This window comes from Echeneis naucrates, chromosome 22 (assembly GCF_900963305.1).
Source record: "Echeneis naucrates chromosome 22, fEcheNa1.1, whole genome shotgun sequence".
Lineage (NCBI taxonomy): Eukaryota > Metazoa > Chordata > Actinopteri > Carangiformes > Echeneidae > Echeneis > Echeneis naucrates.
The window spans coordinates 15651005-15673695 of record NC_042532.1 but is presented as its reverse complement, the minus strand read 5'-3'; the positions used below and the strand labels follow the sequence as shown (position 1 = coordinate 15673695).

The following is a 22691-nucleotide window of genomic DNA, read 5'->3' as shown; positions in this document are numbered from 1 at the left end:
TTATACATTTTGATTTCTGTTTATTTTGAGTGCTTTAATTATTTTATTTAAATTTAGAGTATTTTAAAGCGCGGCTCCGTACACACCGTTTTTTTCACCAGCCGCAGTAAACGTTACTCCACGGAGCTCCCTGATTGGTCAGTGAGCCCGCCGAGCCCCGCCCCTTCTTTCCGACTCTGTTACCTCAGCAGAGTCGGCTCGGCGACCAACCGGCGAGTTTTCGGGCTAAGCTACTCATCTAAGGTCGGTAAAAAAAAATAACCCAGTGTTTACCCCAAAAGAATTAAAAAGTCGATAGGTGTAACATCTTAACCCTTCCTCGGCGTCCACCACAGGCTCGGGAAATGAGTCATTTGAAGGAGCGCTTCGTGGCCGTGCTCCATGAGAAGAACTTTGTGACGGATCAGCTGGCGACGCTGGAGCGAAAAACGGGAGTGAAGAGGGAATATATCACCTTAGGTATGGAAAATAAACCCTGACCCTGACCCCGAAAGAGCAGGAGGAGAGTAATATAATAATAATAATAATAATAATAATAATAATAATAATAACGATCTAAAATGCTCGGATGGGAAAAGAGAGAGAGAGAAAGAAAAAAAATGGAAGTTCTGCTCTTGAAACTTTAACCACATCTCTGCTAATGCAGCAGACTGGCACGGCTCCTGATTAGCTCCTTCCCAGCTCAGACCTTTATGCCACACTGTGAGATTAGAGCTTCAGAGCTGGTTAATAATCCACCCTGCAGAAACCTATTTCAAAAATGTTGCTGCTGAATGAAATGCCTCCAATGCCTCAGGGCCTCTGCCTCCTCCTCCTCCACCACCACCACCACCTCCTAGGGGTATTTTTATTTTTAATTAAATTATTTCAAAAACAAAAACTATGTCCTGAAATATCCAGGGACAGAGATTAAAGTAATAACCACTGCTTATTTAACTGCAGGCACATTTGTCAGTTGGGTGTCAGGACTTTGTGTTTTTGACAACATTTTACCTCTGATGCCACACAGCCACAGGAAACGTGTCAGCCACGGCGACCTACATTCACACCTACTGTCTCCTCTCACAATTGATTTGTGCTGACAGCCAAATGCAACTATTGCGTTTTATCTGCCAATTTCAAGGTCACACAGATTGTAAATGCCAGCCAGACTTTGCTGCTGCATATGTCTGTATTTAGTTGCACTATATATACATAAGATTTGGAGCATAACCAGGTTCACAAATAACCCTGAAGATTCCTTGCTATTTTCAGATGGAGTTTACAACATCAAATATAGCGACAAATAGAAATAACTGCAATATTGACTTTGATATTTTTTTTGCAAATGCTTTTTTGAAACACAACAAACACAACAGTTTCTTTGTTTGATTTTGCTTGTATGTTTTGATTAGGGCCCTTTAGCTTTTGAAGAAGTGGTACCAACCTATGTGCTGAACAATGAACAGCTAGAAAATGAGCTAGTGAGGGCTCTCTGCTAGACAAAACTGTTATGGCAGCATGCTTTCTAAACAAGACCGGCAATAATAAACCAAAGTTATGTCCTAGGTCCAGCATCTCAAATGTAAAAATGAATTGTTTTCTTAATCACTGACCAACAAAGATGTCGGTGTAGACTGCATGAAACCACATAAGTACACATACTAGTATAGTAGTTTCAGCCCTTTTCCAAACTACTTCAAATTCATCCCCATTATTTGTGAGCCTGCAGTTTCTAGATTCTTAGCAGCTGGCATGTTCTGAAATACTGATGTATCTTTGATTGGCTAACCACAGCTGATACCACCAGTTTGTTTGCCTGTGTTTAATCATTATTATCTGTTGAGTGCAAGTACAGAAGCCTCTTTTTGCATCAGGCACGCTATCGTCTTCTCAGGACTAATGAAATGATTAAATAATTGCAAGTTGTAAGTAAAGTAGTTTGAATTTGTGTCGGAGCTGCATTTAAATACTTCCATTTTTCTCTTCTCTTCCCCACACTTGGCCACCAAACTGGCTGGCAAAACAAACATCATGGATTGTAGTCAAATACCAGTTATACCATGCAGTTAGCGGAACGGCAAACAGCAAATTATAATGTCTGTAAGTTGCCTGTCCGAGTTGCAGGACTGACTGGTAAGCTTGTCAGTAAGGCAGCAGCCATTCATATGATACTTTGGCCACATTGCAGGCATGTTAAAATGTGAGCGTTGGCTCACAGCATAATCTTGTACTCTGCATTGATCCAGGTATGCTAATCAAACGGCCACTAAGTGGTGCCTGCTTGCTCTGTTGACATCTCTGCTGTCTGCAGCCAAACTCAGAGTGGAGCTTGTTAATTAACTTCATGTTTTTAAAGTGATCCTTCTCCTGTTGGTCTCTTGGCATTATTTTTTTTTTTTTTTGTGCGTGTGTGTTGTTTGTGGTGATGTGATAAGAGGAACTGGATTTGTAGCAAAGTTACCAGTCACTACACAGTATAATGAGAAGTTTGAATCATTACAGGCTTACATAACTGCGTTGGCTTTTGTATCCTCATTTTCATTTTTTCCACCAGCCACCAGGAAGACATGTGTTTTCATTTGAGGCTGTAAAATCTACAATGTCACGTGAATGCCTTTATTGTTTATTTTGTTCAGGCTGCTTAGTCAGTGCAAAGCCAGATAGCAGGCAGGTTTTTGTTGAGAAATGTTTATGCAGATTATGCAGTCAGGTTTTTATTAGTGACTATTTAAAAGCACCAGTTCATTATATCCCTGTCCAAAGTGTTTCAGGGTCTGGGGTCTCCTATTTCAAGCTGTTTATCCAGTTTCCCTCATTAAAGGAAGCTGGGCAGACCAGGAAATACGTGGATATTTGTATATGAGTTGGTACAATCAAATGAGATGTAAATACCAGACAGCAGGTAATTGCTGAAACTGTATTAAAGGTTTTTGGTCCTTTGGATACCTTAATTAATTTATTGTGTTTGTGGTAGTTAAATTTTATATCAAAAGTTGAGTTTTGCATCAATTTAAATGCTTTATGACATCAACCTGCATCTACAGCAGCTTGAGGGCGGTGTAGTCATTCCTCACATCGTGAATTACTGAAGACAGATTTGCATGGAAACAAGTTCCCAGATCTGCGATCTGAAAATGTTTTCTAGACTTGGGAGTGTTTTGAATGACATTGAAAAGAAACAGACAGGCTGAAATAGCTGCTCAGACTGCAGTATACCTCTTACCAAGTAATTAGTTTGTTGTTTTATTTGTTTTTGTTTTTGTTGTTTTGCTGTCAGCTAACCAGGAGTTTGTTAAAGCGTCCAAGCGACGAATGAAAGCAACACAGCCAAAGGGCTTCCTAAGAGTAAGCAGCTTGCAGTTCAGTTCACATAGAGCTGATTGTTCTCAACATTTTGTTAGTGTGTGTAACTCACAGCATGACCTTATGAAGTAAAACATCATGGACACTCTATGACCACCTCATTTATCACCTCTTCAGAGTCTATTACAATTTGATTCACAACAGAATTGTGTGTGTTTGATCTGTGAGGTATATTTAAAGTCAGCGCTTTCATTGCAGGATTTGAATATCAGTGTCCTTGTGCTCAGTGCGCCTCATAATCCTGGTGCTGTCCTGTCCTCACATACTGCTATCAGGCACACTGCTGACAGCAAGTTAATATCACTTGACATGAGATATGTTTGTAAAGTAACTGGACAGCCTCACCCTCCCTTTGCTGTCCCACCTCTTAATCTCATCTCAGTGCTACTTCTCATCTTTCTCCTACTGCAGGTGTTCTGGGTTTTCTTGGGCTGTATCTCCTGTTTGGATATGGAGCCTCACTGCTCTGCAACCTGATTGGGTTTATATATCCAGCATATTTCTCGTATGTATGACGTTAAACTTATTTCCATAAATACCTAAATCAATGGAACATTGGCAGTAATGGAACAAGAAGCAGTCAGTGTTTAGATGAAAAGCTGCAGGCGATAGGTCGCACACTGGCTTCTCAGCCAGGTCACCAGCTGCTGTACACAAACTCATGCCAAGTACTGTAAAATCAGCGCTTGGTTTCTCATAGAAAGATGGAAACAGGTTTAAATTTATTAAATTGGCAATAGCTCACTTTGCAGCCACTAGAGTCCTGTGACATTTTGTACTATTCAACTCCCTTTGCTATTACCACCAGAAACTGCAGGTGTCACCAAACCAACTAAGACTGAAGCCTTTCTGATTCCTTTTTAGTTTTTATGTATTTACTTTGCTAATTTTTTTGACTTGTTTCAGGAAAAGCTTGGCGTAACAAAGAACAATAATGTGTCTGTCTGTTGTTACTGGCAGTGTACACAACACCAGAGCTTTAGAACTGACACATTAGAAAGCAGCCGTTATTATTTATTAAAGGGCTTTAATCGCAGCTGTTCCTTTCCTGCTACAACATGTCAAATTATGTGCAGTCCAAAGTGCTCATTTAGAATAGACCCAAACTGTAATTTACTTACTAGATACTAGATATAGATATATTTAGAACAAAGTCTTTCTTTTTGGCGTGTTTATTCCAACATCCTGAGTGTTTGGTCTGTAGTACAGCTAGTTGTGGAAGTCTTAATCTCTTTCTGTACTGTTTGCATTGTCGTCTTTAGCATCAAGGCCATCGAGAGCAGCAATAAGGAAGACGACACTCAATGGTTGACCTACTGGGTTGTGTATGGGCTCTTCAGCATCGTTGAGGCCTTCTCTGACATCTTCCTCTTCTGGTTCCCCTTTTACTATGCTGGAAAGGTAGGCTGACCTTTTGTTTGATGCAGTTTTTTTTTTTTTCTTTTTTGTACTTTCTGTTTCACTGTTTTCACTCCTAATGTAGCTGTCATCTGACTTCAGTCTGCTTTCACTGTGAAGTCAGTCACGCTTTGTTGACTCACGAGTTGACACGTCATAGCTTGCCAACGGCATCCTCTTGTGGACAAACGGTGTAATGTCAACGTAAGGAAACTTGAGAAATCTCTAGGCCATACTATATTTTTGTCAGATATATTTTTAAAATGAAGACAAAATGACCCCGGGTATCACAAAGTCCTGCTTTGACCTTTAACCAGATGGTACTGTTTTCATAATAAATTTGCTTTACAAACATGAATATATATAAAAGATCCTGGTGGAAATAGGATTAATAAACCTTTTCCCAATCTTTGTAGTGAGTGATGACAAACATAGACCAGATGTGTAGCACAGCATTGGAGTAAAAATGCTAACACTTTTCTTCTTGATTGTATAACTTTGTGGCTGCACCCAAGGTATTATTGCATTATAAGCAATTGGTAAACTTTTTTTTTTTAATTATTCAAAGAAAAATCAGTGGGATTTATATGTCAATTATTATGGTTAAATGAATGTCACAGCCTTTTAAAACCTGATGTCACTTGGTCAAATTGTTTGTTCCAACTGAAAATGTAAACCCTAAAAATATTCAGGTTATTATCTCAGAATAAGATCAGACGCTGGATAGTTGGGACAGGAAGTCACAGCTTCGTAATATCTGAGATCTTCCATTTGCTCTTTCCTCAGTGTTTGTTCCTGATCTGGTGTATGGCTCCAGTGACATGGAACGGATCTGAGATCTTGTACCAGCGTGTGATCAGGCCATTTTTCTTGAAACACCAGGCTGCCATGGACAATGTTGTCAGCGACCTGACTTCCAAGGCTAAGAACATGACGGAGAATGTCACAAAGGAGGGTGAGATACCCACAGTAGTCATGCAAGTAGAGCCACATTTGTATACCTTATTCACCACATCAGCATGCTCTCACAGCAGATAAGCATGCGCATCACCTCACAGTTTCACGCCGTAACAATGTCTCCTCCAAATATCAGAAATCAATTGTATGTTTGGATCTTTTTCATATTTCTGTTTCTCTTTTTCTTCCATCAGTTGTTAACCGGGCCCTCAACCATGAAAAGGACCAGTGAGAAACATGAGAAGGCTTTGTGTGTGTGTGTGTGTGTGTGTGTGTGTGTGTTTGAAAGAATGACTGAGAGTTAATGTGTGTCTGTCATTTTGCTTTTGTTTTGTCCTCCCCTCTATAATGAACATGAATGATTGATTCCCTCCCAACACCCACCCTCATGCAGTGAATTGAAGCTTCACACTGCTGAGATAAAATCACAACTTCTTTGTCTCTTCACTGTCTCTTTACTGCCATCGGTACTGCTAAGACAATCGGTAAAACTGTGACCTTTTGAAGAAATCCTATTTTTCTTTGTATACTGTAACTAAATATGTGGGAAGAAATATGTCTATAGCAAAATTTGGGATTGTGTACCTGTGTGAATTAGCAACAAGGGCGGTCTAGTCAGACTTGTCTAATTGAGCCATCTGCGACAAAGAACTTAAGGTAACACCAGTATGGTTATGAAAGGGAGTTGCCTTAAAGTGTGTCCATGAATTATAACTCTAACTTTTACATGTCAGTAATGTTTGCATTGCTCTTACAAGCCTTACTCTCACTTGAGCCAAGCAGATTTTAAATCCTGCTTGAGCTTCTGGGAAATTCTCACTCTGTTTAACTTGACGACTTCTGTCTTTTGATATGTCTTAATTTAATGATGAAAGAGTAAAACTGGGATCCTGGTGGACTGGAAATAGTGTCTGTGTCTGTTACTTCTCAGGCTCTCTCTCTCCCTCTCGCTCACTCAGAGAGAGGGAGAGATATAATTTCGTTCAAATAGGAAAATGGGATTCATTTGGTACAAATGCTCTCACACTAATGATTTCTATAATAGTTTTTTAATTTGTTTGTTTTTGTTATTTCAGATACAAATCTGAGAAAATTTATGGATATTGAGATTTTTTTTTTTTTAAATATGAAATTGCTGGAGAATATAAAAGAAAATGCTAGCACCTTTTCAAATATGGTTGTAGATCATTTTAATAATCATTTCGAACATGGTGCAGGAGAATGTTTGATTTTAAATATTTGTTTCAAGAAAAAAAAATCTGCATGCGATGCACATTTCTTCTCCAACCCTACAGATCCACTTGATCTTTTAACCTGTCACCCTCAAGTACATTTACGGGCTTTCAGACAGCCTAACCACCCACGCTTTAATTTGTGTTTGACTCTGTATTCACGCTTGAGGGACTTTGAATGGGAGGCTCTTTGTATTCGTGCACTGGATGTAATGTGTGGGAAACAGTGGATGGTGCTCGTGCTGTGGCCGCACACCAGCACAGCAAGACGGAGGCACCCATCTGGAAATGGCTGCCGTGAAGATGTGTCTGCTGGGTGCTTGGTATGTATCCTCTGAGCCACCAGTGACCAACATGTTATTGATTTAACAGAAACTGGCCACAGAAACCAATAATTGCATCTTGCCGCTGTGTGGTTTCATCCGAGGCTTTGTATAGAGTATGGATCTGGAAGTGACTTAGGATAGCAGAAGAGCTGAAGAGGAAATTTGTTTTATTTGCATACGCAAATATTTTTTCACTGGCTTTTCCTTACTAGATGTTGGTTAGCTACATCGTATGCTCCAGATAGAGATGACAGTCATTGTCCACAGAGGAGGAATCCTAACAGTCTTTATGATCTGTTGACTTTTCCAGCATCTCCATCTGGGGATTTGACCCTGGTGGTTTTGACTTGAATGTGTCAATTACTGAATTAATTACCATTTAGTCCTCTCAGTAATGTTCCTCCAGTTCAATGTTCCAGTCAGGTAACTAATCCATTTTTAATTTAAATTGGCTTTAAATGCAAACTGATATTGTTTCTGCTGGTGTTTTCCTGTATATTCACTCTTGGGGAGAAAAGTGGTGGAAGAAAAAAAGCTTTAAAAACTACTGAGAAGTTTTACATTTCATATATTGTCAGTACATTTTCTTGAGTTTAATTAAAAGTAACAATAGCATAACATAAATTTACATTTTGTTATATGGCTAAAGGTAAAAGCGTACATTCTGCATGCAGGAAGTTTGAATGTCTAAAATTCTCTGACCTGTTGGTGTCTTTAATAACATTGAGATTTTAGTATTAATTCATCTGAATTGTGCTGCTGGGAAACCTAAAAAAATTGTAGATTCAATGTGAGTAAATCCATGCTAATCTCCTATTATGTGCAAGAGGATTAGATAAAGGTAGGCGTACAGCCTCATGGAAGTGTCTTGGACCTGGATCTGGGCCTAGATCCGGATCCATTACGTCTGTCTTTTCTCCTGTCCTGCCTTGTTCCTCCCAGGTGTTGAGCTCATGATCCCCTGGACTAAAGACAATCAATGCTACTTGAAATCACCCTGTCTGCTTGTCTGACTGCCACTACCCGCCCCTCCGCCGCTCAAATTCCTGCAGTTTCCAGGTCTTCCGACAGAGGGGGACAAACACAAGGCTGCCAAGGCGGAGAGTTGGTGAGTCATACACTGAGACCGTCACGTACTATCACAGCTCATAACAAGGCCTGCTCTGCTTCATCCGCGGGCCTTTAGTAGCACCAGGGATGTGTTGTTCCCATTTATTTTTGACATTAGCCCAAATTAATTCAATTTCCCCCCCCCCCGTCTTTGCTGTCATGGTTGGAGAATTCATATGGGCGTCTTCATAGCTGGTGGGCTGGTACACTTCCGGTATGCCAGCCTCTACAGTATGTGTCATCTTTTTCCATCGGTGTCATGTCGTTTTGCTGTGTTGTGTGGGTGGGTGTGTGTGTGTGTGTGTGTGTATGTGCAGTAGTTGTGTAGACCGGATTGTACAACCTTGATACACGACTCTATTCAGGTGTTCCCTGCGCTGTCCACGGTGCTGAAACACAAGGCGGTCGCTGTCCGTGGTGCTGGTCCCGGATCTGGTACACAGGGTTGCAATGTTGTATTATCATTTCAAAGCCCTCCAGACAGACTTCTACCTAACCCTAACCCACCTCATTAATAACTTGACCTTATTAATACTTGAACCCTCATGCATCTATGGCTCTGTTTAACGACGAGTGCTCGAGGAAGCACTTATCCTATGATCCTCGTCGGCCTGCTCATTCTGACCAAAACGTTTTAAGTTGTCTTGTCGTTCTTGAGTCAAAGCTGAGCTGTCGTGCATCCTCCCTGGCCCCAGAGATATGTGGTGGCTACAGTGTACTTGGCTGTGGCTGAAACATCGACGGAATCATTTGGAAATGAAATGGAGCTCTGCTTAGGTTACATTTTTGACCGTGAATGTAATTTCATCAATTAGGCTACTTTAATATGATTTGCTGCTCAGGGACCGGCCGATGCTTTTACCTCCAGCTTTCCTACATCTTCTACATTTACATATGACCACACTGTGGCTCCGAGCTAATTTAAGAAGAAGTTAGATGTGTCGTTTGTTATTATATTAGTATGCACCTAACTGTCTGTCATTTTCGTGGTCACATTCTCACAGTTTATTTTTTTATTTTTAATCAAGGCAGATCTCTTTTTCTTTTTTCATATCTTATTTTGCTGACAACCAACCACCAGGAAGTGTATGAACTGACAGAAAATCAAGTGTGGACAGAAAAAGAGAGAGAGAGAGGGGGCATAGCACCTCCCACGTCCTATCTGCGAGAGAGGGAGAGAGAGAGAGAGAGAGAGAGAGAGAGTCTGCTGTGGTGGTGTTAGAAATCGGACGACATGAGCTCTACATGAACCGAGTAAAATGCTTTAGGACGCTGTCGGCGTTTGTCGTTCATCCGTCTAAACCGAGGACGAGTCTGAAGCGGAGCGATTCTTCTCGACCAGGTATGGAGAGGCTGCTGCTCGGCCCCGCGTCTTTACACGGAGGGTAGATGTTGGTATTCAGTGGCGTAGCCGTGCTCCTGCTGCCTGCCTGGCTGCTGTAAGCGCACACATTCCCCGCTGTTCGCGGCCAACACGGGGTGGATGACGAGTGTCGATTTTAAAATGCATCCACACCGGCTGATGTCTTGTTGTTTGGTTACATCGGTGCTGTGCACAGTATGGATGGATGGATGTAGTCTATGCCCGCACAGCCATATTGGCAGTCAGCAGGAGAGTGAGAGAGAGAGAGAGAGGGCAGAGATATGAGGGTGTCGGGATTATCATATTGCTTTGAGGAGTAAAGGCAGGTGGAGGAGGAGTGGGTGGAGGAGGAGGAGGAGGGGGGGGGGGGTGTCGCTGCGACTGCGAAATGATGGCACAGCTGCGAGATGGCGATCCTCTGGTATTTATGAATGAAACAAGGCAGGAGTAGGGTGGTCTGTAATGGCGTTGCGCAACAATCTGCGGACGGACGGCGAGCCCGCTCCTGCCAACCCCCTTCCTGAGTCGAGTCGAGGTGGAGATGCACGTCAACATTAGACCATACACTATTAATGACGCCAGCGTGACGCATAAAGCCCAGTTTCTGTGGCAAATGCCATAGTTAATCCTCCATCTGGATCTCTGTTTCTCCATGCTTCCTCCTCCTCCTCCTCCTCCTCGTCCATCCCTGATGGGATGTTTGTTGTGAGTCTCATGACTGGAGAGGAAAGGCAACGCGGCATTCAAAAGGGGGTTGTGAGTCATGCAGGCCTTCTCTGTGCACATATGTGTGTGCATATGTATGTGACTCAACTTCCTGTATGCATTGAACACTGCCAGTCAAGGGTGTGTGTGTGTGTGTGTGTGTGTGTGCGTGTGTGTGCATTGCAGGAAGAAAGGAGAGCAGAGGTGTATGACAGTAAATGCTGTGATTTAGCTTGAAAGCGTGTGGTCGAGAAGAGCACAGAGATGCTGGGGGGTCGCTGGGAATGGAGGGAGTGTGGGGGCAGTGTCCACGTCCTGGATGCCTGCCTAACTGCCTGCCTGCCTGTCCGCTTGTTTGTCTGTTTTCAACAACCACAGAACAGTTGCATAAGAAACACTCCACTGTGCTGAGGCGGGACAAAGGAATGACTCAATACGTGGTAACAAGGAGAAAACACAGAAAGAGGAGATGATGCTGGTGATGGTGGGAGCACGCCTGATGATGACGATGGTGGAGAGGAGCGTGGATGCTGGTTATTTTTGGCAGTATTTCTTTTCAGTCTTCAGGGCCCAGCAAAAGCCTCTCACAAAAGGCCGGGCGGGATAACCAACAGTCAGGAAGACGAAACCTGTTGGGGGGAAGTCGCATATGTCTGGAGTGTCTGGCATGGCCGGATGTTTAAGTCAACTTTGGCTTTAGAGATTTAAAAAAGGAGCGTTTTGCTCATTCTAAGAGCTTGTTGATTCCTACTGATTAAATTAACACCATGCATAAAGGTAAAATTCACCAGGAACTATTTCACTTTTCTCATAAAAAAAATGCAATATTCTCCAGATAAATATAGAACAGCAGAAAATTTCCACATATAATCCGTAGAAATTCTACAGAAGCGGACATGTTTATGTTGCTCAGTAGCTGAGACGATGTAGAAACTCATAAAAAGTCAGTAGTGACAGTAAATTACAAATGATCGTGCTATTATGAGTAAGTTTGCATCTATGAGTTGTAGTCTGTTGTTGTTGTTGTTGTGCTGGACAACTGCCATTTTGTCACTGAATGGATCTGTGAATCTGAAATAGCTTTTAGCTCAGAAGAACGTCCACCTCCTGTGGATCGTCCTTACTTTGAGAATGAGAAACACAAAAGGAGGCAGAGTTAAGTCTGTGCGAGAGAAATGCAGTTTTTAACTATGGCTGACCGACATCTGTGCATTTCTACTTTTTTTTTTTTTTTTTTAAAGCCATTCCTTTTGACATCTTAAATGTCAGCGTCGTATATAAATTCAGTCAAATTACAAAAGCATGAAACAAAAATGGACTTCTCCTCCACAGAGTGCATGCATACGTCTGCGTTGCTTTTTTGAGTGCGAGACGAGCAGCAGTAGAGGCCTTATCTTCACCTGGTTATTGCAATTGATTCGAAATAGTTTATTGTTGTCTCCTCCAGGATGTTTAGTTCTGTCTGTTGCTTTGACAGCACAAGTGCGCCATCACCGTTGAGCACCTCTGAGCTATATATAACTGTACACTCCATAATGTCTGCTTTAATACTGGAACAGATCAATGCTAAAGTGTTTTAGTTGTACTGACAGCATCAGCTCATTTGAAAGGGCTATACAGTCTTCATTATACATGGCATTAGACAGGATGCTGCTGCTTTTGTGTGTAACTACTCATAGGACAGGCTGGGCAGCTCTGCTCAGTTATGTACTCCGTGACCTCTGAGTCAACACGTTTTATTTGACTTTTTTCTCAAATATAAGCTGTTCACTTGATGCAAAATGCAGCCCATCTTTAAATAAGTTTTAAGAAAAAAAAAAAAAAAACACCCGGTAGTTAGGTTTTCGCTCGTCACAAGCAGTCTGCAGCCGGAGTCCCTTGTTTCTGCCTTTCGCCATCTGTGTTGTTGTCAGACCTGCATCAAATGGTATAGTAATCATTTTTTAAAAAAAGCTGCGGCTGGCTGATCTCGTCAGTTTCAAAACTACCAACCCTGTCACCATCTGTCGCCGCAGACATGTTTCTGCAACATGCTCCCACTAGTCTGTAATTAGTTCTTTCACTTCTACGAACGAGCTTTCTGGAAAAATAAATATGCTGTGAAGACTTGGAAACAGACGTGATCTTACCACTCCTCGGGCCCAGGTGCGTGTGTTTTTGTTTTTGTTTTTTTTTCCCCCGGATTGTCAGGCTGAGGTATTAGCAGGATCTTACAGAGAGGCCAGACGGAGCAACCCAGGGTTCCCCAGGTCGAGCTAAGACTTAGTACTAATACACACTCGAACACTAATTACAGGGGCCTGTTCCATCCAGCATCCTGTGTAACACTGCTGCATAGAATCAGCAGGATTATGTTTACAGTGTTTGATTACACCTTAGGAATCAATCTGCCTGAAGGGGAAATGTTTCGCTCTAATTGAACCGAACATGTACTACATGTTTTCATTTTTGACATCCTTAGTCATTAGTTGCAGGTAGAAGGGTGTTTTCCAGACAGACTTTGGCTTTTAGAGACCTAAATCACGAACAAGACAATGCAACGTAAGGTCTGACATCATTGAAAATGTCTAAAGAAATGTTTCCCCTTCATAGATTTCTAAGGTTCCCGTTTGAGGCTTGAACTCCAAAGGAAATTTGACCCCATGGGTTTGGACCAAACATGATTCTTTCTCCTGTGACAGTACAGATGTTGCAGAAACTGATACTGCAGAGTATCAATAACTCTGTAACAAAGGGGAATGATACAAACTGTGGTTTTATAAATACATTTAAATACAATTACTGCAGCACTATGAAGACCCCATCCTAAAGATTGTGGCCATGGTTCAAATCTGGCCATTTGCTGCAGCAGGCCACCAAAGTGGGAATATTCCACCTTTCGTGCAAAGCATTTCAGACCTGTGACCTTCAGAAAACAGTTTTATTTCGTCAAAGCTTGAGCTTTTTGAAAGGTGTTGTGCTTAGCCTTTTATCATATTTTCACTCCAACGATTATAACACTAATTTTACTCGTCAGACAGTTTGGCTTGGACATAAAATGAAGAGATTAAAACAGTTTACACGGCCGCATTGTGATCAGTGGTCATATTTCTGCATATCTCTTGCTCCAAGTCAAATGTCATGTTGTGAGCAACGTCGGACCATGCCACAGCGCTTCTGCGAGCATCAAGAGCTGCGTGCAGTCTTAAAGGGAGACCGCCGGTAACTTAAGTCCTGGGAATTGGGTCAATGCAGAGCAGGCCAGGAGCACAGAGGAGGTTAAGCTCAATGATTAGCTACTAAGCCAAGACCACAGTGCTGCAATCTCTTGTACAGTCTAATGCCGGTGCTCCGTGCACGTACAGTGGTGTAAGCTCAATCAGAGTATAGACCGGCTCTGATGCGAGGTATTCAAGTCTGTTAAAAGTCAGAGTGCACAGATACACACTCAATACATTCATATCCTCTTGTGTACGCTGTGCACATATTGCAACTCTTAAAGATGAGGAGACTGGGGCCAGTCATATAAAGCCAAATGAATATTCACACAATGAAACACTCAAGCACAAAATGTCCCTATTGATTAAATTGAATATGATATCTATTTAAATACCAGTTGTCATTTTAATTTCTTTTGAAACACAATAAAATAAAATAAAAACAGTCACACAACAGTGTTCAGCCTGTATTCAGTAGAGAGAATCTATTATTCTGATGGATCGTAAAAAACATTTGAGAGCTCTGATGGACGTGGAAAGATTGTTTCCTTTCTTTGCATCATCGCCCTCAAACGCATTGTCAGACAAACAGACTTAGTGAGACAGGAGGCAGAAAAAAATATGTACTTCATGTAATCCATGTTCATTAATTTAAAATTACCCCAAGAAATTTACAAATAAGATAGGCTCACGTCATTGCATTGTCTTTGGACTTCCCACTTGATTTTTTTTTTTTTTTTGGTAGGTGTGAATGCAGCAAAGCAGCAGCATGGCTGAACATGTGAGAATGAATCAAAATTTAGAAATTGAACCTCTACAGTCTGCTCAGACCTAATGAAAACGCCCGGGTCTAAAAATTGCCTCGCTAAAAACGCAGATTCATTCCTGTGAGAAAACACACACACACACACACACACACTTGAAAAGCTGGAGCTGATGTGTGCAGAGAGATCAGGGAATCTTCTGCTTGACTGAACAGAGGCGAGCACACATCTGAAACACACACATACACACACACTGTGGAGACTTTTCACCGACTTCACATATTGCGGCGTGTGTGTTTGTGTTTGTCTGTGTGTGTTTTAGATGTCACGGCTGTTGCCAGATGAGGACAGATATTTCAGAAAAGTTTCAGCCCCAATCCGTTGATCCTCATTGCCAAAATAACGACATATCCACAACATTCCAGTATCCGTGGCTTGATTTAAAAACCCTTTCTCCACAAGATACCATGGGACCGCTTTGTGGGTGTCTGTTTAATCACACTCTTGATCTTTTGAATGGCATTGTGTTTGATGTTGGTTAATGCGCTTCCTTTGTGCCTCTGCGTAAGTGGCTCTCTTGAGGGAAATTATGTGCATGTTTTTGCTAAAGGTGACATTTCCTTGCTCGCGCGGCGAAATAAATGAGTGGAGAAGGCTGTGCTGCCTCTATTTTCTGACTGAGAGGGACGGAGGAGGCCAGCTTGGTCCCTGCCAAAGCGATCTGCTAATGGAGTTTGGCTGCACTGCTACAGATGCATTTCTAGTGTACCATTAATTCATTAAGGAACTGCAGTCCTCTCATTTCAAATAAAACAAGAGAAGAGGAGGGGGAAACGGAGAGAGAGCCAGCTTGCATTTAGGAGGGGTGTCATTAATCTCAGAGGTTTGGTGTCAAGGACAAATGATGAGAAAACGGAAGTATAGCGCCTTTGCGTTGTGTGTGTGTGTGTGTGTGTGTGTGTGTGTGTGTGTGTCACTGAGGTTGCACCTGTGCGTGCAGTTATAGCTGCTGACAGAAGGGAGGGAGATGGCTAATTTTAGTTCAGGTGAAAGAGGGGAGGGAGCGAAGGAAGGTTTGGATGAGCAGAAACGTTGTCATGGAGCTGAAAGCCACATCCCAACACAAAAAAACAGAGAGAGAGAGAGAGAGAGAGAGAGAGACTGACAGGGCCCAGACAGACGAGACCCATTGATCAAAACCACAGCAGGCCTGAGTTTATTGATCAAACGGCACTGAGGGAGCAGGAGGAACAGCAAGAGGAGGCTCCTGACAAACGTTTTCAGGAGGAGATAACAGACTGTCGCTGCTCCACCATATGCAGGCCGAAGGATAGGATAATTCTGTTTTCTTAATATGGGTTCAAATAATTTTAGCAGTTTTTGGCCTCTGTTTCTATGACTAATTATAACACAGGATCTGGGAAACAGCTATGCAGCTAAAAATAAGTCAGACAGGATAAGAAAACCCCCGTTTAACCAAATTTATTTGAAAGGGGGCTGTAAAATTACTGTCCAAGATGTCCATTGTGATTATTTATTACAAATTACAGAACATCCTGCTGAATCCTTGGCCCGAGGGATTGTTAGCATTCTTTAAATTTATTTTCAGTGAAGATAGAAAGTTGATACGGCCAAAATATCAGCAAACTGTTTCCAAATCCAACATTGCAATTGGAGTTATGTTTGCATTCAGTATGATCCCTTTTTAGCTCAGTTTTTGGTCTCCACCAACTTCTAAGGGGGGCAATTTCAGGCTCTGTTGATGCAAAACTCACTATCTTCACCAACTAGTCGTTAATATTTCAGAGCAGATGTCCGCTGATCAGAGCAGCGAGAGTGAGGCAAAAGCAGGTAAAGTCACTGCGTGTGAAACCAAAGAAAATGAGCTGAGAGTCGCCGAGGTGGTGCAGTCTGCTGCAGAGTTGGTTGATAAGTCTCTGCGGGCGCTTCGCTACGGACAAAACCTTTCACGGACATTTTGTCATTTGGTATTTGTAACTTTGGTTATAGCTGCTTCAAGGAAGAAAATCTTATGCCATTGCCAGAACAATGAAAGAAAAATGAAAAGCCGCAATAGTTTACCGTCAGTGCACACGTCCTCGTCCTTTTGTATGTGTGGCTTTGTTTCAGTCTGACATATAGCAGGCCTAAGCAGAAATCACTGTGCAGCACTCAGACCACTGTGCAGCTCAGACCACAATCCCTCAGAGTGGCTGAAGGCCTCATTAAAGCTAAAAGTGTTTTTACCATTTCTGCTATTTTGAACAGTTTTGCCTTGTAGCAATGTTGCACATCACTGCTGAAACTTTTAACGCTGTTGCCTATTCCATATTTACTCTCCTAAAGCAGGTTTTTATTTCCAAGACCTGCAATTATTTTAAAGAGAAATGCATAAACAGGCTTTAAACTTGAGCATTTATTCCAGAGTTGAAGCTTCAATCACACCGGGAAAATCGTTATTTAGACAGTTGTTCTGTAAAATACAGGGTGCACTGTATACTCGAGACGCCATAAAGCTGCATAAGAAGACAACAGCCTGCATGCACATGAGCAGAAGACGCAGGTTTACCTGCAAATGAAATAGCGCTGGTGTGCTCAGAATGGATATAAAACACTCTTATATGCCAACCAGACTTATATCTATAGATTGACCATAAAACACAAGAGGCCCTCCCTGTATCCCCATTCATTCTGAACACCTTGACTGATATTATCTAGAATCTGGCAATGCAATTACAAGGGCCCCGCCATCAATAGTGGGTTCCAGCAGCGCAAGCATGACAGAAATCCACTTATTCCATCTAGTATTGATGTCCATTTACTGTTTCATTACAGCCGGAGCTTAGAGAGCAGCACATGATCACAGCTGAAGGAGCATCTTATTATGGGACCTTAAAGCAAGTTTGGAACCACAACAGATGAATAATGTAACAAGGTGCAGTGCATCATCGCGCGGGGATCCTCAGCAGACACACAAAGCGCTTCCAAAGGTAGCAGTAGATTAGCTGTGAGGACAGTGTCCAGATGCAAACACTGCTGACTAAACCTTTAGATTGTCTTTACTTTGCCCGGTACCCAGTTTGGATTCAGTAGTCCCAGTTTCCTTTTTAACCTTGTCTTTAAAAGTATTCATGCAAACTGTTATCGCAGTAGGCCTTTTGTATAAAAACAGTGGCTACTGTTTCTCATAAAAACTTTGACTACAACACAAAACCCAAAGGCCTCTGATGCCGCAACGACAAAGGAAGCCGCTGTCCCAAAGGAGCCGTCGCATTGTCTTGATTTATTTATCCCAAAAAGCAAGCAAACAAGGAAGCAAAGCGTCTCTCCCTCTCCTGTAAATAACCACTGGCCCATCCAGGTGCATGCTGGTCCAAATCCAGACTACCTGCTTAAACAGTCCCGGATTTACCCAAATCCACAGAAGTATTGGTAACTAAAAAAGAGAATATAATCCAGAAATAAATCCATTTAATAAATCAAAACTCAGACTAGATGACTCCATGACGGAAAATTCAACAAACAATGAAATAACTCCTCCAACTGGTTTTGAATTTCTGCGTCTATTGATTTTTATTTATTAATTTTTTTTAGTTTTTATTATTTATTTATTTATTTTTTAGGACACATGGGAGCAGCGCAACAAGCTGTGACCCCCACAGAGATAAATCCGATATTTCACCCTCGTTTAATCTCAGCTGTGTTTGTCTCTGTTAAATTCTGAGGGAAAAATATCTGGCTCTGAAGCTAAATGCTCCGTTACCTTTGGCTGTCAATCATTTGGCAGGAAGTGAGCAGTCAGTCCGTCGGAGCTTTAGTGATTTGAGGGATGCTTCAAGACAAATGGAGCAGAAGAGTTTGTCATAACACTGTGTTCAATTCTGACACCTGCTGCACTGGATCTGAAGTTAACATAAAATGGATGATTAGATGGGCTTTGATTTTCAGCCGCCTCCAGGGGACGAGGAGGAGACGGGCACATTTTTATGTCTACCTTTACCTTTCACATGCACAAACATGACACCAAAACTGAGATAAGCAGGCTAGTTTTTGGTTCTCCCCCCACACACACACACACACATCCGAGTTTCTGTTTACGTCTATAACAGGCTACCTTTGATGCCGATGCTTTTGCGACCTGGTGATCCTGGATCACCAGGGAAAACACATCAGAGAGGCAGTGAAGTCATGCACAGATTAAAGATATCACTGCCATTCAGCTTAACGCAATCTAATGAATTATATGCTTCATTTGTGAAGCTAACAGTGATCTGCGGTGTTGTATTATGCATGAGTTTGTGTTGTTGTGTCCACGACCTGAGGGCTTGGAGGTTTCAGCTGAGCTTAGTTGGTAAATGAGGAGGCGCGAGAATGTTTTTGGGCTTGAAACTCTGAATCTGCAGAACGTATTGATTAGGGAAATGTCTGCATCAGGGGAAACACTTGGAGCGTCACCAAACTCATCCTCTCTAATTTGTACTCTGGCTCACGGTTAGACCACGAGGACAGACTGCTTTTACGCCCACTGGCCTGAGGCTGAGTCCTGCCAGCACTTACCCTTCCTTTTCCTGCGTCTGCGGTGAATCTGCTGCTTTGCTTAAAAAAAAAAAAAAAACCTTCTCCCCCTGCTCTTCCACACCCTCTCCTCTCACCCTGCTTCCCCTTCACCCCCCCCCCCCCCCCACCATCCAACATCATAGGTGTGACACTGTCTCAAGCCTGAGGGGGCCAGAATGCCAGAGCAGAGCAACGACTATCGTGTGGTGGTGTTCGGGGCAGGGGGAGTGGGGAAGAGCTCCCTCGTCCTGCGTTTCGTGAAGGGCACCTTCAGGGACACCTACATCCCCACGGTAGAGGACACCTACCGCCAGGTGATCAGCTGCGACAAGAGCGTGTGCACGCTCCAGATCACCGACACCACAGGGAGCCACCAGTTCCCGGCCATGCAACGCCTGTCCATCTCCAAAGGCCACGCCTTCATCCTGGTCTACTCCATCACGAGCAAACAGTCCCTGGAGGAGCTGAAGCCCATTTACCAACAGGTGGGTAAATGTGGGTGTGTGTGTTCATTCTCATGTCATTTTGTGTGTGATTGTGCCTCTCATCCACCGAAGACTTGACTTTTTTTGTCTTCTAGGGTAAAAGGGTTGCATTTATCAGGAGACATCGAGCTTTGAGGTCTTTGAGGTTAATGCATCAGTTATCAGTTCTTTGCAGATGAGGAACCAACCGCTAATAGTGACAAGTTGGAAAAAAAGAAACTTACTAAAATAATAAAATGCAGTTCATCAGTCTAGCTTTAATTTATAAAGTAGGGTTTTAGAGGTTTTATTTGCTATTTGGTTTTATTTATCAAAACTATTACAGAATTCACACGAAAGATAACTATTACTTCAGAAATGGTCCGAACCTACACATAAAATACAAAACACACCATGAGTTTTTCAGTCAATGCCATGGCTGTGTGTTTCTGCCTTGGAGCTGCAGTGAGCCAACGCCAGCCTCATAAACATGGATTCAGGCAGCTGAGACGACAACTGAAGGAACCAATGCTATAAATTTGCAGCACAGGACACGACCAAAACCTTTGCAGCACCGACAGCCAGACCATAAGCACAAGTAACACTGTGTCAGCTGGAACCAGTTACAAGCTAGAATACAACATGAATAAATAAAAGATGCCCACTGCACCATCCGTTCTGATATGTCAGCTAGTCGCTGATAGAAATGCACAGCCACTTACGCTCCTAGGCTACCAGCATGCTCCGTTTTATTTTACCTCTCAGACATGGTGTTCATTCTCCGAGGATGATTTTAGCTGCGGTTAAGATTACCTCCGAAATCAACATTTGTCAACAGTTGACCGCTGACTTTGAACTAAATGCATAAAAAGAGTTTCTCTTATTTATTTTCCTCCTGTTTCAGGTCCTGGCCATAAAAGGCAACGTGGAGGCCATCCCCATCATGCTCGTAGGCAACAAGAGTGACGAGACCCAGCGGGAGGTGGAGACCAAGGACGGGGAGGCTCAGGCCAACCAGTGGAAGTGCGCCTTCATGGAGACGTCAGCCAAGACCAACCACAACGTAACCGAGCTCTTCCAGGAGCTCCTCAACCTGGACAAGAAGAGGAACATGAGCCTCAACATCGACGGCAAGCGCTCGGGGAAGCAGTCCCGTGCCGAGAGACTGAAGGGCAAATGCAGCGTAATGTAAATCCAGGAGGAGGAGGAGCGTGGAGGTGGAGGTGAGAGAGGGTAGGGGGGGAAATACCGAGAAATGGAAGGGAAAGAAGGGAGAAAAAGGGGACTCACTAAGCGTATCACTCTGAGCAAAAGGTCTCCAAGGCAACGGAAATCTCATCACATCCACATCCTGCTCCGTTTGACTGCTGCATTCACAAACACAACTTATATACCGGAAACATTACCGGAGTTCAGCTTGGAGCATTACATCCATGTGCATTCTGCTTAAAGGAAGAATGGGCGGGAGGGGGGGTGGCTGTCAGGGAAGTTCCAAAAAAAACAAAAAACAAATGAGACGCATGTGTCAGCTTTGGACGTCAACCATAACTGGAAACAGTGTGGTTGTTGACTTCTGCGTTGTCCAAAGTGCCACAAAACCTGACAGAGGATCTGCAACGAAGACCACAGACAACAGCACCGCTCGACAAAGACAGAAGGTTCCTGATCAACACAAAACATTCAAAGTCCTCTCTCACTTCTGCACCCTAATTCTCCTTACCCTGCTAAGCGCCCACCCCCCACCCCCCCACCCAACACCCCAGCACCCTCATCCACTGCGAACCCCCCTATTATAAGAACTGTAGAAAAATTTAATGTATATAACAGAGTCGACAAAGTTAGTTAAGCTCACTCATCTGGTAGAAACACCATTTTAACAGACTGAAGGTGTCCATTGTGCTGGTAAAGGCAGAACTCGAAGGTTGGAGACTGCTAGCGTGAAGGACAACAGCAAAACACATGACCCAAAGCCACAGCTGAGGACTTTGTATATAATCCTGGGATATTTAAACATATTCCATCAAGTGTACACTATTATCAGTCACAGAGACTTTGATGTGAAGTTTGAAGCATTAAAACTTACATTTGTGGCTAGAGGACAAATTTCACCCATCCGAATCATTTCTCCTGACACACAAAAAGAAGAGACCTTTGTTTACCTTTAACAAGTCGTCTAGATATCAAAAGCTCATGTGCAACCCGTCTGAATGTCCTCATCTGAACCGCCGAAGCATCCAGCGGCAGGGCATGCACAGGCGCTGTTGATATGACGCAGCAATCCTTTTAAGACTCTCATCTAGTGTCAATTAACTGCGGATGAAAGGACGCTGGGCTCTCATCAAAGTACAAAACAGAAATACAAGTCTGCCTTGAGGACGATACGCTTGGATCATGCCAAGTCGGTGAAACGAGGGTGAACCGGGATGACTCTTTTGGTTCTGAGGTCAAGAATGTCAAGTTTGCTTTGGCACTTTTCATGCAAAGGTTTCTCTTCTTTTGCCTTTTTTTCTCCTCCTTCTTTATGATGCTCTTTGAATTCATGTAAAGTCAAAAGCACACAGAGAAAAACATAATAAATAGATGATGATGATGATGATGATAATGATAATAATAATAATAATAATAATAATAATAATAATAATAATAATAATGACAATAATATGGATGTAAAGTTGCTCCATGCAGATTATTCAGTGTGACCTGGATCTGTAGTTCTGTTTCCTCTTTGGTTGCTTTGGTCACATTACCTCTCTTACGCTCATCCAGGCATCAGGAAACAGAATGAATATCACACACACACATCCACACACAACATGCGCACAAACGCACTCATGCAAGTATCAAGTGGAGACACGCACATAGCTGTGGTTGTCAATTGGAGTAACACTCTTGATGGATTACATGAAAACACACAGGGCTCACTCAGCCTGCATGTCCTCACATTGCACTTTATATCATAAACACACACACACACACAATTTTAATTTGCCATGTTCTTGCCTAGACTATCTTTTAATCATATTTAATCAATCATATTATTAGTCTCCTTTTAATCATATTTGCTGACACAGAATTTCCACAATTCTACAGCTCACAACCACATATTTCCATAAGCATGTGTGTGTGTGCGTATGTACGCACGCACACACACACACACCAAACACCTTTTTCTCACGCAGGAGCTCTGAAAATTGTACAAAATGTACACAGGGCAGCCAAAAGCACAATACTTTTTTACTGACATATCTATTTGTACATTTGTTCTGTGTGTGT

At 42.6% G+C, this 22691-nt stretch overlaps 2 protein-coding genes across 5 annotated transcripts; both read left to right on the top strand.

The window, feature by feature from the left end:
- The first annotated feature begins 162 nt into the window (after nucleotides 1-162).
- Nucleotides 163-15365, top strand: LOC115036424 (receptor expression-enhancing protein 5). Of its 3 annotated transcripts, XR_003840392.1 has the most exons (8): nucleotides 163-243; nucleotides 336-459; nucleotides 3757-3850; nucleotides 4608-4746; nucleotides 5530-5698; nucleotides 5895-5982; nucleotides 10578-10604; nucleotides 15333-15365. XR_003840392.1 is itself a non-coding variant. In XM_029494623.1 (6 exons), the coding sequence occupies exons 2-6, from the start codon at nucleotides 345-347 to the stop codon at nucleotides 5899-5901; spliced, it is 546 nt and encodes a 181-aa protein (XP_029350483.1). In that variant the 5' UTR covers nucleotides 163-243; nucleotides 336-344; the 3' UTR covers nucleotides 5902-6618. The 3 variants fall into 3 exon arrangements, 2 of the variants coding, with proteins under 2 accessions (XP_029350483.1, XP_029350482.1); XM_029494623.1 differs by lacking the exons at nucleotides 10578-10604; nucleotides 15333-15365 and having other exon boundaries at nucleotides 5530-5720; nucleotides 5895-6618; XM_029494622.1 differs by lacking the exons at nucleotides 10578-10604; nucleotides 15333-15365 and having other exon boundaries at nucleotides 5895-6617.
- Nucleotides 6957-20848, top strand: diras1b (DIRAS family, GTP-binding RAS-like 1b). Of its 2 annotated transcripts, XM_029494620.1 has the most exons (4): nucleotides 6957-7255; nucleotides 8201-8366; nucleotides 19098-19439; nucleotides 20323-20848. In XM_029494620.1, exons 3-4 carry the CDS (start codon nucleotides 19131-19133, stop codon nucleotides 20608-20610), a joined length of 597 nt encoding a protein of 198 aa, XP_029350480.1. In that variant the 5' UTR covers nucleotides 6957-7255; nucleotides 8201-8366; nucleotides 19098-19130; the 3' UTR covers nucleotides 20611-20848. The 2 variants fall into 2 exon arrangements, with proteins under 2 accessions (XP_029350480.1, XP_029350481.1); XM_029494621.1 differs by lacking the exon at nucleotides 6957-7255 and having other exon boundaries at nucleotides 8150-8366.
- Nucleotides 20849-22691: the final 1843 nt, after the last annotated feature.